This window comes from Myotis daubentonii, chromosome 12 (assembly GCF_963259705.1).
Source record: "Myotis daubentonii chromosome 12, mMyoDau2.1, whole genome shotgun sequence".
NCBI lineage: Eukaryota > Metazoa > Chordata > Mammalia > Chiroptera > Vespertilionidae > Myotis > Myotis daubentonii.
In genome coordinates this window covers 68,562,157-68,574,917 of record NC_081851.1, presented here as the reverse complement: position 1 = coordinate 68,574,917, position 12,761 = coordinate 68,562,157, and the positions used below count along the sequence as shown (strand labels likewise).

At 55.2% G+C, this 12,761-nt stretch overlaps 1 protein-coding gene across 3 annotated transcripts; it reads right to left on the bottom strand.

Annotated features, from left to right (window-relative positions):
* Window positions 1-701: 701 nt before the first annotated feature.
* CGREF1 (cell growth regulator with EF-hand domain 1) lies at window positions 702-12,673 on the bottom strand. 3 transcript variants are annotated; one of them, XM_059660334.1, is made up of 8 exons: window positions 12,546-12,673; window positions 10,364-10,481; window positions 9,583-9,839; window positions 3,127-3,241; window positions 2,025-2,090; window positions 1,871-1,941; window positions 1,612-1,736; window positions 704-1,385 (listed from the first exon to the last, which is right to left on the bottom strand). In XM_059660334.1, the coding sequence occupies exons 2-8, from the start codon at window positions 10,378-10,380 to the stop codon at window positions 960-962; spliced, it is 1,077 nt and encodes a 358-aa protein (XP_059516317.1). In that variant the 5' UTR covers window positions 10,381-10,481; window positions 12,546-12,673; the 3' UTR covers window positions 704-959. The 3 variants fall into 3 exon arrangements, with proteins under 3 accessions (XP_059516319.1, XP_059516318.1, XP_059516317.1); XM_059660336.1 differs by lacking the exons at window positions 9,583-9,839; window positions 10,364-10,481 and having other exon boundaries at window positions 702-1,385; window positions 12,546-12,634; XM_059660335.1 differs by lacking the exons at window positions 9,583-9,839; window positions 12,546-12,673 and having other exon boundaries at window positions 702-1,385; window positions 10,364-10,469.
* Between the last annotated feature and the right edge of the window lie 88 nt (window positions 12,674-12,761).

Below are 12,761 nucleotides of genomic sequence, written 5' to 3'. Positions count from 1 at the left end.
GCCTTCCGCTGGCTCAGGGAACCTTCCAAATAACCACAAATCACGAGAAACGCTGCTCTGGGCCCTGTGCTGTCACCAGACTCTGGTTCCGTCCGTGGCCCCAGGAGTGGCTCAGCTGAGCCGACTTGCTGGGTGGTTTGGTGCGGACTTTGCCTCCAAGAATAGCTTCCCGGTGACCGCCCTGCAGCCTGAAAGCCCCACCCACGGAGCCACCCTGCGGTTAAGGCTGCCTCAGCCACAGATGTGACCCGGGTTCGGGGTGTTGCTGTGCCCGGGGGAGACCAGGGCTGAGGGCAGGGTGTGTGAGGCCAGGCGGGCCTGAGTGCTGGGTCACCTTGGGCGCATCACGGAACTCAATCTTCCTCAAGGTCCTTACCGAGCGGAGTTTATTCCGTGGTCATGGAATTGTCGTGAGGATACAATCACACAATATGAAATGCCCAGTGTAATGCTGGTGTGTACGAGGCTCTTGATAAATCGTAGTTACTGTTAATATTAAGGGGGGGGTGGGTAAGGGTGATGGGGCACATCTGCCCTGAGCTGCAGGCGGGCACTGGGTGTCTGAACACCACGTGAGGGGGCACAGGAGTGTTTGGACCCCGGGGGACAGGGAGAGGCTGAGCGCTTGCACCCGCTGGGAACACGGGGAAAGCTGAATCCCTGCCCCTCCAAGAGGCCTGTCCAGTCCTCATACCCCCCACCCGCCATCCCTGAGGTCTGGCCAGGCTGGACCAGTAGACAGATGGCCCAGGGGGATGAGTTTATTCAGTTCTTTATTGGTTGTCCGGGCCCTAAAGCTGCCCCTCAGCACAGGGTCTCCATGGGCCGCACAGAAAGGGCTGCACCTGCTGGGACCAGGAGGGGCCAGAGGTGGTCCTTGTCCCCACACACACCCCCCGCCCTTCGGAGCACATGTTCCAGCACTGAGACTTCCCCGCACACACCTGCATCCTCAAGGCTTATATCTCGTCGTTCTCCAGTTGAATAGCATGAACCTCAAACTCACTTGGGGGGTTCTTAGACTCCAGTGTTTCCCCTGGCTGCTCCTCCGCTTCCTTTCCAGCGTCCCTGGCCTCGGCCTGGGCCCCGGCCTCCCCTACGGGGCCTGGGGCCTTTTCCCCAGCCTCCTGTCCAGGCTCCAAGGGCTCCTTTCCGGCCTCCACCTGCCCCTCCTCTCCTCTGGGGCCCAGGGCTTCCTGTGCTGCTGGTGGTGGTGGGCCCTCGGCTGACGGGGGCTGCCTGCCCAGATCTTGTGGCTCCGGGGGCTCTTGGTGCTCCGAGTGCCTCGGGGGCTCGCCGGGAAAGTTGACGAGCTCTGCGGGGGTCATGAGCCCGTCCCCGTTCAGGTCCTGCGTCTCCAGCACCTCGTCCACGACCAGGACCACCTGTGGGAGCACACAGCTGCCCTGGCGTCCACAGTGACCGGCGATGCTTCCCGGAGCCCTGACCCTCCCAACGCCCCTCCCGCTCCCTGACATGCAGGCTTTGAGCATTCCTGGGGATTCGCCAAAAGAGTCCAGAGGAAAAAGACCGAAGCCCCAGGGAGCTGGGTCTCCTTCACAGGAAAAGGGTTCCCCCCGACCGCCACCCCCACCCCCAAGCAGGGCTTACTGGGTTGGTGGTGGGAGAGTCAGCGGCTCCGGGGGCCAGAGCTGCTGTCAACATGGACATCAGCTCCAGGCCGTCCAGCTGTCCACTCTGGTCATAGTCATGGAGGGCAAAGAGGTAGAGCAGGACTAAGGGAAAGAAGCTGGGTCAGAATACACGGCAGAGGACAGGAGGAAGCAGGAGGCCACGGACGGCTGGAGGCCAGTCCCCGCTCTGCTGCCCTGAGCCTCCCGTCCACGGGCCCCTCGGCCCAGCCCCTCACCCTGCTCCCGGCTCATGTGCTCCGGCTCCTCTTCCATCCTCTCTAGTCCCTTTAGGTAGCTCCGCAGAAGTCTGCCGGAAAAGTGGACAGTCAGCCCCTGGAGGCCAGCCTGCACCCCACGGCTCACTGCCGGGCCCCCAGCCCAGCGACTCACCGCAGCTGCTCCGGGCCTGGCTGGAAGGGGTTGGGTAGGGGCTGCTGCTGCACTTCAGGGACCGGCCTGGAGGACGGAGGGGAGGACCAGCCTTGCAAAGAGCCTCCCCGAGGGCCCGGCCTCCCAGCCTCCCACCCCCAAGCGGAGTTCTCGCCCCAGACCCAGAGGGCGTTGCTTTCCCCAACTCCCCAAAACCTTGTGGGGGGAGGCCCTTCGGGCTCCTCAGAGCAGAGCCTTACTCTCTCAGACTGTGTTTGCAGATTCCTACCTTAGATGGAAAGTGGAAACCCCATAAAACACCTGGCCAGGTAGAGCCAGGTGAGGCCACACCTCGCCCAGACAAGTGGGAGGCCCAAGAAAACAGCGCAGTCAGGGGTAGGGCAGTGTAGACCGGGGCAGTGATTCCATTTTGATGCTGGGCCAACGGGCAGGTCTCTGGCTGAGCTCGGAGGCACTGCCCACCTTGATACAGGCCCTGTTTACACCAGGACCAACTGGCCTCTTTATTTTCCCAAGCTGTGCCACCTACGTTGGTTTCGGAGTGTAAATCTGCTTGGGGTCTCCGCCAGTCTTTTTTGTTTGTTTGTGTCCGTCTTTAAAGCTCAGGATTTGCTCTCAGGTTTGGACGAGGCTATCTGGCTGCCCGAGCCGGTCCCGACCTGTGACGCCAGAGAGCTGGCAGAAGCCGCGGCAGCAACTCCGGTCACTGCTGCCGGCCCTGCCGCTTCTTTTCCCCGCCCCACCAGCACCCCCTCTGCATCGGAACGAGAAGGGTGCTCAGAGAGGTGCGATGACCTGCCGACCCCCTAGGATGAGAGAATTACACCCCTTCCCTGGCCCCCAGCTTCTTCCCCGAGCTTCATGCCTCATTGGAACTGAGCTCCTGGCTCCAATGAGTCCAGCAAACACAGATCACGTGCCCACTCTGTGTAGGGCCCTCCACCAGGCTCAAGGCAGAGAGGTTGAGTGGGTGGGCAGGGATACAGAGGTGAGCAGCGCACGTCCCCATCTCCTGCCTCCCGGGGGCCCACCACACCCTTGGGTTCTCCAGATACTCTCCTTGCTGCCAGCCCACGGCCCAGAGCCCGCCTGATCCCATTACCTCGCGGTTCCATCCCTGGGGGCAGCCTGACTCAAGGGCAGCAGCAGCAGCAGCAGCACTAACATCATCGTCCAAGGTGACATCTCTCCTGGAGCTGGAACAGGGGACACCTTCCCTAGGAGCAGAGTGAGGGAGTCAGGGGAGGGGCGTCTGCACAGAGTGGGGATCGGTGGGGTCCACGGGAACGTCTCCTCTCCCTGCAGCCCAGGTGACAGGACACAGGGACATCAGGGACACCCCCTCCCCTGCCCGCGCCGCCCCCCGCCCCCCCCCCCATGGAACTTTGCTCAAAGTAAATTTGACTCCAGACCCAGGTGTAAAGTGCAGGAAGACCCGCCCTGGAAGGGGGCGGTGGCCGGAGCCCCCCCCCCCCCCCCCCCCCCGTCCTCGCGCCCTGCTGTGCGAGGGGCTGTGAGGAGGCAGTTCAAGTACATCTGGTTCAGTTCACTCGCTTTACAGAGGAAACCAGCTCAGAGAGGTTAAGAAAAGGGCCAAATTGGAAATGCGGAGAATGACAAAAAGACCAAGACTTAGAGAGGCAGGTTGTTGGGTTATATTTATTAAAACCTCACCGAAGAACAAATCAAAAGAGGCGCAGACTCCTTGAAACAGGTCTAAACTCAGGTAGGGATTGAAAACACAACCAACCAACAGTGGCCCCAGGAACTGGTACTTACGAAGTGCAAGTAGGAAATCAGATCCCAATATGAAGGAAAAAACAAAAACTTCCCCTGAGACCTACACTGTGCAGGCCCATTGGCAACAAAGCCACTCGATTACAGAAAAACAGTCAGAGAGAGAGAGGAGCGTGACGCTTTGTGACTGTCCCGGGTGTGGGTGCATAGCTGAGAGTTCCCGAGGAAGCAGAAGCACAGCAAAGCCGAGACCCGAGACCCTGTGCCCGTCTCTAGGTGGCGAATCGCCGGTCCAGGCAGGGGATGAGGACCCTCTGAAGCGGTGCCCTGCACACTGGCTGGCACTGAATCTTTCTGGAAAAAGGTTCACAGCGTTTAGTGCAGTGGTTCTCAACCTTCTGGCCCTTTAAACACAGTTCCTCGTGTTGTGACCCAACCATAAAATTCGTTTCGTTGCTACTTCATCACTGTAATGTTGCTGCTGTTACGAATCGTCATGTAAATATCTGATATGTCGGATGGTCTTAGGGACCCCTGTGAAAGGGTCGTTCGACCGCCAAAGGGGGTCGCGAGCCACAGGTTGAGAACCACTGGTTTAGTGGATTCTCCAAGAGCACCATGACCCCGACAAGGTTCAGAACCACCGCAAGGGGTGGCAATGCTTCCTAAGGGGTGCGGAAGAGCAGGGAGCCCCTGGTTAACAGGGAGATACAGGTGGGAGCCTGGCCATGGCTGTGCCAGCAGAGCGGCCCCGTGAAGCACAGCTAGACCTGGAAGTCCACACGAAGATGAAGCTGCGAGAGTCCCAGAAACCGTGTTCAGTTTCCTATGCATCCGTTGACCCCAAAGGATATAGTGAGTCTACACAGCTGGCCCACAATCGCCAGTGGCCAGGTGGGTTCCGAAGCCACAGCTGCCCAAAGGTGTTCGCAAACACCGGCTGGCAACGTAGGTCCTTGTGCTTTGGTTGTTGGTCCCGGGAGAGAACATAAGGTCTTGGGCCCCTGCAAGGGAGGCAGCTGGAGCTGAGATCCTCTGAGTAACGGGACCCTCAGAGGTCCCACCACAGTGGACACCCTCTGGTAGAAGAGCGGACTAGAGAAATATCCGGGCCTCATGTCTGGGAGTCTGCTGGTAAACGTCCCAGTGAAAGTAACTGCAGAGCTGGGCAAAAACAGAAAGTATCTTTTCAAATGTGATGAGTTGGCAAGAAAGTAAGAAATTCTCAGTACAGAAGCAGTAAAACCAGTCATCTCGAGGAAAAGTGAGCCTGTAGTCAGCCTTTGCCTTAAGAGTTTCGGCCGAACCCAGCCCCGGTGAACTAGAGCTATCAGTTTGAGTGCTTCGTGCAACAGGGGAGACCAGAGAGAAAGCCTGGACCATGCAAGGTGAAGAGACTAACAGGAGATCCCAACAGCTCAGCTCTCAAAAACACCCTCCCTGGGAATGTGTGATGAGCCTGCTCTAATGTGGGCTCGAGGCCAAGTTAATGCTACCTCTGTGGCTCAAAACCCTAAGCAGATTATTTATTTTGAAGCGGTCCCTGGTTGACAGGGCCCCAGTTGACTGACAGAAGAAAATGTCCACAACTGAAGGAACACAGCTCCAATCCGGGCTCGAAGAAGCTCCATAGGTAAAGGTTCAAGGAGCATGAACTCACAGTCGAAAGTCATAAACATACAAGGAAATAAGACACTGTGAATAAGAGCCAGGTAAGCAACAGCAGGCAAAACCGGAGTTGTGGAAACTAAAGATATTACAATTCTCACACACATAACATAAAGAATATTTAATACGTTTTAAGGAATTAAAGCTTTCAGCTCTGAGAAAGGAATAAGAACATAAAAATGACCAAGTAGATGTGAAGATGAACCAACTATAACGTATGCAAATATAAAGACAAGATGGATTTTAAAAAAATACAATGAGTGAGTTACACAGATGAGACACCGATGAAGTGAGAATTAATGACATGCAGATATGCGCCTGGGAGCCCTGAGCCATCATGGCAGAGGTCTGGCGGCCCTGAGGCCACCATGCTGAAAAGGCCAAGTAAAGAAACAGATGCCTGAGGAGCCCCAGCCATTCAGGACTCCAGCTGCTCACACCCTCCCAGCCCCACAACCACCCAGGTGAGAGAGCAAACCTTCAGGTGATCCCAATTCCAGGCCTTCAAGCTGCCTCAGCCAACACAGAATGCAGCAGAGATGTACTTGTTTCCACGCCCTGCCCAGACTGCATGCTGTGAGCAAAGGCAATGTTCTTGTGCTCAGCCACTAAGGTTTGAAGTAATCTGTTAAATTGTCACAGTAATTTTTAAAAAATATCTATTGATTTCTGAGAGGAAAGGAGGGAGAGAATCAGAAACATCAATGATGAGAAAGAATCCTTGACTAACTGCCTCCTGCACGCCCCCTACTGGGGATCGAGCCCTTGACTGGAATCGAATCTGGGACCCTTCAGTCCACAGGCCGATGTTCTATCCAGCCAAACCAGCTAGGCTAGGGCTATCACAGTCATTTTTGTTTTAATCCTCACCTGAGGATATTTTTTCCATTGACTTTTAGAGAGAGAAGGAGGGAAGGAGGAGGGAGAGAGAGAGAAACATCAATGTGAGAGAGACACATTGATTGGTTGCCTCCCACATGACCAGGGCAGGGATGAACCTGCAACAGAGGTACAGGGGTATGTGCCCTTGACCAGAAATGGAACCCGAGACACTTCGGTCTGCAGGCCGATGTTCTAACCTAGGGGTGGGCAAACTTTTTGACTCGAGGGCCACAATGGGTTCTTAAACTGGACCGGAGGGCCGCAACAAAAGCATGGATGGAGTGTTTGTGTGAACTAATATAAATTCAAAGTAAACATCATTACATAAAAGGGTACGGTCTTTTTTTTTTTTTTTTTTTAGTTTTATTCATTTCAAACGGGCCGGATCCGGCCCGCGGGCCGTAGTTTGCCCATGGTTGTTCTAACCACTGAGAAAAGCAGCCAGGGCATCACAGGAATTAGAACTGATTTCATGAGTGTGTGGCCTGGTCTAGGAAGGGCCCTGTGCTTAGTCTAATGCTCTGCTCTCATCGTCTTGAAATTCTTAATCTTATTTTAGCACTGGGCCCTGAAAAGTATGTACTTGGTCCTGAACACTGCCCACATGAATTGCTATCACTCTCCTCTTCGTTCTATGTATCTTCACATTTATGCAGTTATTCAGTATGTGCAATTGACAGAGAACAGAGCTTTGGAACCAGCCGGACTTAGGTTTGAATCCCAGGCTCACCACACTGTCCCTAATTAACATGGGGAAGTTAATTATCCTCACTAAACTTTAGTTATCCTGTCTGCATAATGTAGAGAGTACTTACATCATAGGGTTAGAGTGAATATTAATTGGGTAATGAATTACTTCTTGCACAAACTAATGAGTAGCCTCTCATTCCTGTCCCTGCCTGTGCTATCTTCTCCATTTGTTTGTTTTGGTTTTATTCTTTTTCCTATCTTCTCCATTTAAAGACCCCTCCATACTTATATCAGATTACTCTTCCTTTGCTGGAACTCCACTGCTCCAAAACCTTCAATGGCTCCCTATTTCTATTACAGCCTAGAGCTGGGCATTCAAGACCTTCTACAATCAGATATCAAGTTATCACATTAGACTCATCTTCCAGTGCTCCCCCACACTAACATTTTGCTTCGGGGTTAGTGGAGTCTCCTGACATACTTTTCACTTTCACTATTTTTTTGTTTTTGGGGGTTATTGTTTCTTTTGTTAAACCTTACCCGAGGATATTTTTCCCCATTGATTTTTAGAGAGAGTGGAAGAGAGAGGGAAAGACAGAGAGAGACACATGGACTGGTTGCCTCCTGCATGCACCCCGACGAGGGTCCAGGACGGGGAGGAGCCTGCAACCAAGGCACATGCCCTTAACCAGAATCGAACCCAGGACCCTTTGGTCCACAGGCCGACACTGTCCGCTGAGCCAAACGATCCAGGGCTTTTCACTTTCCTTTTCAGAGTTTTTGCCCGAGCTGTTCCGGACTCTCCCTGGAATATCCCGGGCCCGTGTGAGGGCCTTCACATTCTGGTTGTAGTGCACTTCACAGACTTAAGTGCTGTGGACGTTTCCTGTCATCTAATAATATTCTCTCATGTCATCTTCCAACGGTGACATTTTCGGTACAGGTAACCCACCTCCCTCCATTATTTAAAGGAAGCCAGGCTCAGCCTGGTTCTAGCGGCTCAGTTGGTTGAGCACTGACCGAGCGCTGAACGGTTTCCAGTTTGATTCCTGGGTAGGGCACATGCCTGGGTTGTGGGTTTGACGCCCAGTCAGGGAGTGTACAGAAGGCAACCAATCAATGTTTATCTCTCTCTCTCTCCTTTCCTCTCTCTAAACTTGTCCTCAGTGACGATTAAATAAATAGATAAAGGAAGGAAGTCAGGCTAAGGCACCTAGGAATGAGTAATGAGGTGGGCACAATGAGATTCATTCACACACATTTCTAAGTATTTACAAAGCATTTGTAAGCAACAGAAATAAAGCAATTATTGAACCACTGCCTGTCAAATAAAAATGTTCCTAATCATTTTCTATAACCATATGTGTAAACATAATTTACCCTAATGGCCACATGAAAACCACCACAACTGCCGGTTAACCGTTGTGATGTCATTCAGTAAAGTTATTCGCATCCTACACATAAGCGTGTGCGCGCACACACACGCGCACACCCACACACACGCACACGCATGCACGCAGACACACGTGCACTCAGACACATGTGCGCACACATACACATTCCCAATGACCCTCTGGCCTCTGCTTTCTTCAAGCCTTTATGCCTGTGCACGAGGCGAGCGGCCTTGGGGTTAGACCTCTGATCAAATCCTGCCTCTCACAGGCTCACGGGGTGGTCTGGGCAGGTGTCTCTGGCCCTGGGATCTTAATTTTAAGCACCCAGGGCAGCACCTCTCGTAGGGGAGGGGGCGGCTGCCACACGATGATGTAGGTTAGCTCATGGCTGGCAGCGAGCAGGTGCTTCTTGAGTTCAGAGTCTCCAGGATGTGGCAGGGCCTTTGGCCTCGCATCCCCCAGCGCCCGTCCACACCATTCGGCCTCCGCTCCACTTCAGGACGGGCGCCTGGCACCCACCGGGCATCCATTCCTTTCTTGCTAATTCAGTCAGGAAGTTATTTGGGACAAATCCTCTCCCTTAACTTATCTCTGGTGCCGCGGGTGCTCCCAGCATCACCCCCACTCCCATACCTCTACCCCACTCCCCCCCACACACCTGTCCCACTCCCCCCCACACCTCACTCTGCTCTCCAGCCCAAGAGAAGAGGCCCCGGCTTACCCCAAAGGGGTCCCCACCCTGGAGCTGGCTCCAGCCTGCCCCGTCCAGCCGGTGGTGACCTCGCGGCCCCGTCCCTCTCCGGCTGTCTGATGAGGATGGAACTCCTGCAGCCCCTCTCCCAGGCTGTCAGGCGACAGACCAGACCACCGGAGGGAAAGGCACCTGGGTGACTGCGAACCCCCGCAGAGCCACACGGAGGGAGCCCGGCTTCCCCCTCGTCCTCCCGCTGCTCTCAGGGTCACCCTCCCGAGGCGCCTGGAGGCGAAGGCCGGCTGCGCCGCGTCCAGCCGCAGGGGATGCAGAGGGACTGCGCCTTCAGCATCCGGCGCAGAGGCCGGGAGGCCGCCTGGGCCCCGCGCCCGCACCCCGCGCGGCGCTCCGGAGGCTGGGGCGAGGGTCCCCGGCCGCCCCCACCCCGCCGGCCCGGAAGTGGGGGTGTGGGGTGTGGGGCGGGGCTCGGACCCACCTGCAGCAGCGCGCTTGGCTCCGGCAGCGGTGGCTTCGGTGTGGCCAGGGCGGTGCGCCAGCTCCTCGCCGCCGCCCTCCCCTGGGCAGCTCCACGTGGCCGCTCCACGTTGCCCTCCCGGCGGCAGCCGCCGCCCTGGCCCGAGCAGAGTCCTGGTCGCCAGCCGGAGGGAGGGCAGGGCAGGGCAGGGCACCCGCACCGCCCGGATCCACCCAGCCCGCCCTCCGCAGCTCCACCAGTCTCCCTGCCCGCTCCCGCTGGGGGGGGGGGGCGGGGCGGGGGGAGGAGGGGGGATTGGTGCACGTGGCTGTGTGTTGCAGGAGCCTGTGCCACAGCAGGGTGTACTTTGTGTGGCTGTGTATCCGGGTGACAGTATGGGCCGGTCGGAGTGTGGCCAGTGTGTGACTGGCTGGCTGGTGTGTGATGGTGCAGGAGATGTTGGGTCTGGGTGTTGGGGTGTCTGGGTGAGCTCTTCCTGAGTTTGAGATTCGCAGTGACAGCTGTGACTGCTGTCACAGTGCCTGTGTGTCGTTGTGTGACTGTGACTGTGACTGCACATCTCGGACAAGTGGCTCCGTGTGAGGCCTGGAGGGGTCTGGGAAGCGCCTCCTCTTAAGGGTGATGGTGGCAGCTGTTTGCCAGCGCACAGTGTGGCTGCAGCTTTGTGTCAAAATGGAGTGTCATCAACTTAGTCACAGTGGTCAGTCCCTCCACCAGGCTCCAGACTACGCCTTCACCCACCGGCCCCAGGACTTAGTTCTTTGAATCAATGACTTCTTACCTCGCTGGAGTCTTCATCTTCTCCTCCTCCACCAGCTTCCATCACAACAAACCCGCTCTCATCAGGGTCCTCCTGCCACTTTCCTGGTGAACGACTCCACCTCCTTGGATCACGGTACCTGTTGGTTTCGCCAACACCATTTCTCTCTCTGTAGTCATGTCTTCTTCGTTTTCTTCATGCTTCAGAATTCCTCTGGGCTCTTTCCTCACTCCCCATCTGTTCATGCAGCTTCCATCACTCCGTATTATAGGTTGAAATTTTACACGTTGAGGTCCTAAGCCCGAATACCTCAGAATGTAACCTTCTTTGCAGGTAGAGTCACTGCAGGGGCCCAGGATGACTTCGTATTGGAGTGGGGTGGGTCCCTAATCTAACATGACTGGCACCCTTATAAAATTGTGGACACACATGGAGAAGAGCATGTAAAGATGCAGGCAGAGATCTGGTTAAGCTTTGACATGCCAATGAAAGCCAAACATTGCCAGCAAAACATCAGAAACTAGGACAGAGGCCTGGGACAGGCTCTTCCTCGAGGCTGCCAGAAGAACTCAATCCCGCTAGCACCCTGAACTTGGACTTCTAGTCTCCAGAATTGTGAGATTCTAGTCTCCAGAATTGTGATTCTTCTAAAACAAATCTGAACATGTTGCCCACATCTTCATCAAACTCTCTGATGGCTTTGCTCCACCCTTAGGATACACTCTAGCATCTTTTTTTTTTTTTCCTTTTTTATATATTTCATTGACTCTTCACAGAGAGGAAGGGAGAGAGATAGAGTTAGAAACATCGATGAGAGAGAAACATCGACCAGCCGCCTCCTGCACATCCCCCACCGGGGATGTGCCCGCAACCCAGGTACATGCCCTCGACCGGAATCGAACCCGGGACCCCTCAGTCCGCAGGCCGACGCTCTATCCACTGAGCCAAACCGGCCTCGGCACACTCTAGCATCTTTTATGTAGCTGCTCACAACCTGGTTTCGGCCATCTCATTGGCTCCAGCCACCCCAAGTTTATTTGGTTCCTAAGAAGCCTCTCACCTCCAGGCTCTGCTTAGGCTGTTCCCTCTCCTGGAACAACTGTTCCCTGCCCATCTCCCCTTGCCTGCCTGGAAATCTACTCGTCTTTTGGTTTCGCCTTAAGTGTATTGCCATTTAGCATCTGGGTATACTTCTGCTGATCCCATGGTGTCAGCCCCACGCTCTATTGCAGGGTTTCAACCCGACCACAGGCTTGAAGCTTCCGGAGAGCTTTTAAGTTATATTGATACCTAAGCTCTGACTCAGACCAACTACAGGGTGCCCCCCAAAAATGTATATGCACTTTGAATGATTACAAAACCAGTGTTTATTAACACACAGTTCATTTTCAAAATTTAAAGAGTCTACAGAAGTGAATGATTTTTTTTTATCAATGCCTATTTTCAAACTGATGACCGTTCTGGCCCAGGCACTGCTGATAACTCAAAGCAATGGAATCACAAACTTCAAGAATCATTTTGTTTGGTATTTGTGTGCCCTCAATTTGTCCACTGTTGCTGGTTTTGTAAACTTTATCTTTTATGTATCCCAAGTCTAGTGGCACTTTAGGATAAATATTTTTTGTTGAAGTTTAGCCTGGCTTCAGCCACTATTTCAAATCAGTTAAACTTGAAAAGGGGTAAATATTGAGTCATCAGCTGTTAAAGTGTGTTCACATTTTATGTACATAGGTCGGAGGTGCGGCCTGGGCACTGGTCGGCTTTAAAAGTCCCAGATGATTCTCCCGTCAGCATGTGAGCCGAGGCGGAGAGCCACGCTCTGGCAGGCGGCGTTTCTACATCCCAGGAAGCCAGGGACAGCACTGGGTCTCCCAGGGCCAAGTGGGTGAGGAGTGAGTGTCTGCTGCACTCACTTGACAGGGTTACATCACACAGACGGACACTGTCTGAGCGACTTTAACCTGTGTGTGGGGCTGTGTGAGCCGCCCGCTCAGTGCCCGCGGAGCGCTGCACTGTGAATGGTTGTGTCGTGGGAGGCCCCGGGTGCATGGCTACACTGTGACACCGCAGGGTCAGCCAGCACGTGAACTGACCGCGTCCTGAGTGTCAAGGTCACTGTGAGTGGCTCTTCTGTGTGACAGGGCAGGGCGTCACCCCTGGAGTGGCTGAGTCCCGTGCGTGAGGACCCAGGCTGGGCACTCACCTCGCCAGGCGGCCAGGGGAAGGGGCGGCGGTGCCCTCGGAGATGGCGGCTGTGGGCGAGGCGGCCCGTCCCGCCCCGGGGCTGCCCCGCATGTGACCCAGAGGAAGCAGGAGGCGGCGGGGAAGACATCTGCAGGTCACTCGGTGCAGCTCCGCGGGCCGGACGCAGCCCCGCACCCAGCACGCGCTCTCCGCCCCGGGCGCACAGCGGGCGGGC

Excerpts from the sequence above, each read along its gene's own strand:
- CGREF1 (XM_059660334.1), bottom strand. Across the intron at positions 3,242-9,582 it reads AGCCAAGCGCGCTGCTGCAG|GGAAGGTGTCCCCTGTTCCA; the intron begins GTGGGTCCGAGC and ends CTCTGCTCCTAG. Across the intron at positions 1,942-2,024 it reads CCAGGCCCGGAGCAGCTGCG|ACTTCTGCGGAGCTACCTAA; the intron begins GTGAGTCGCTGG and ends CTTTTCCGGCAG.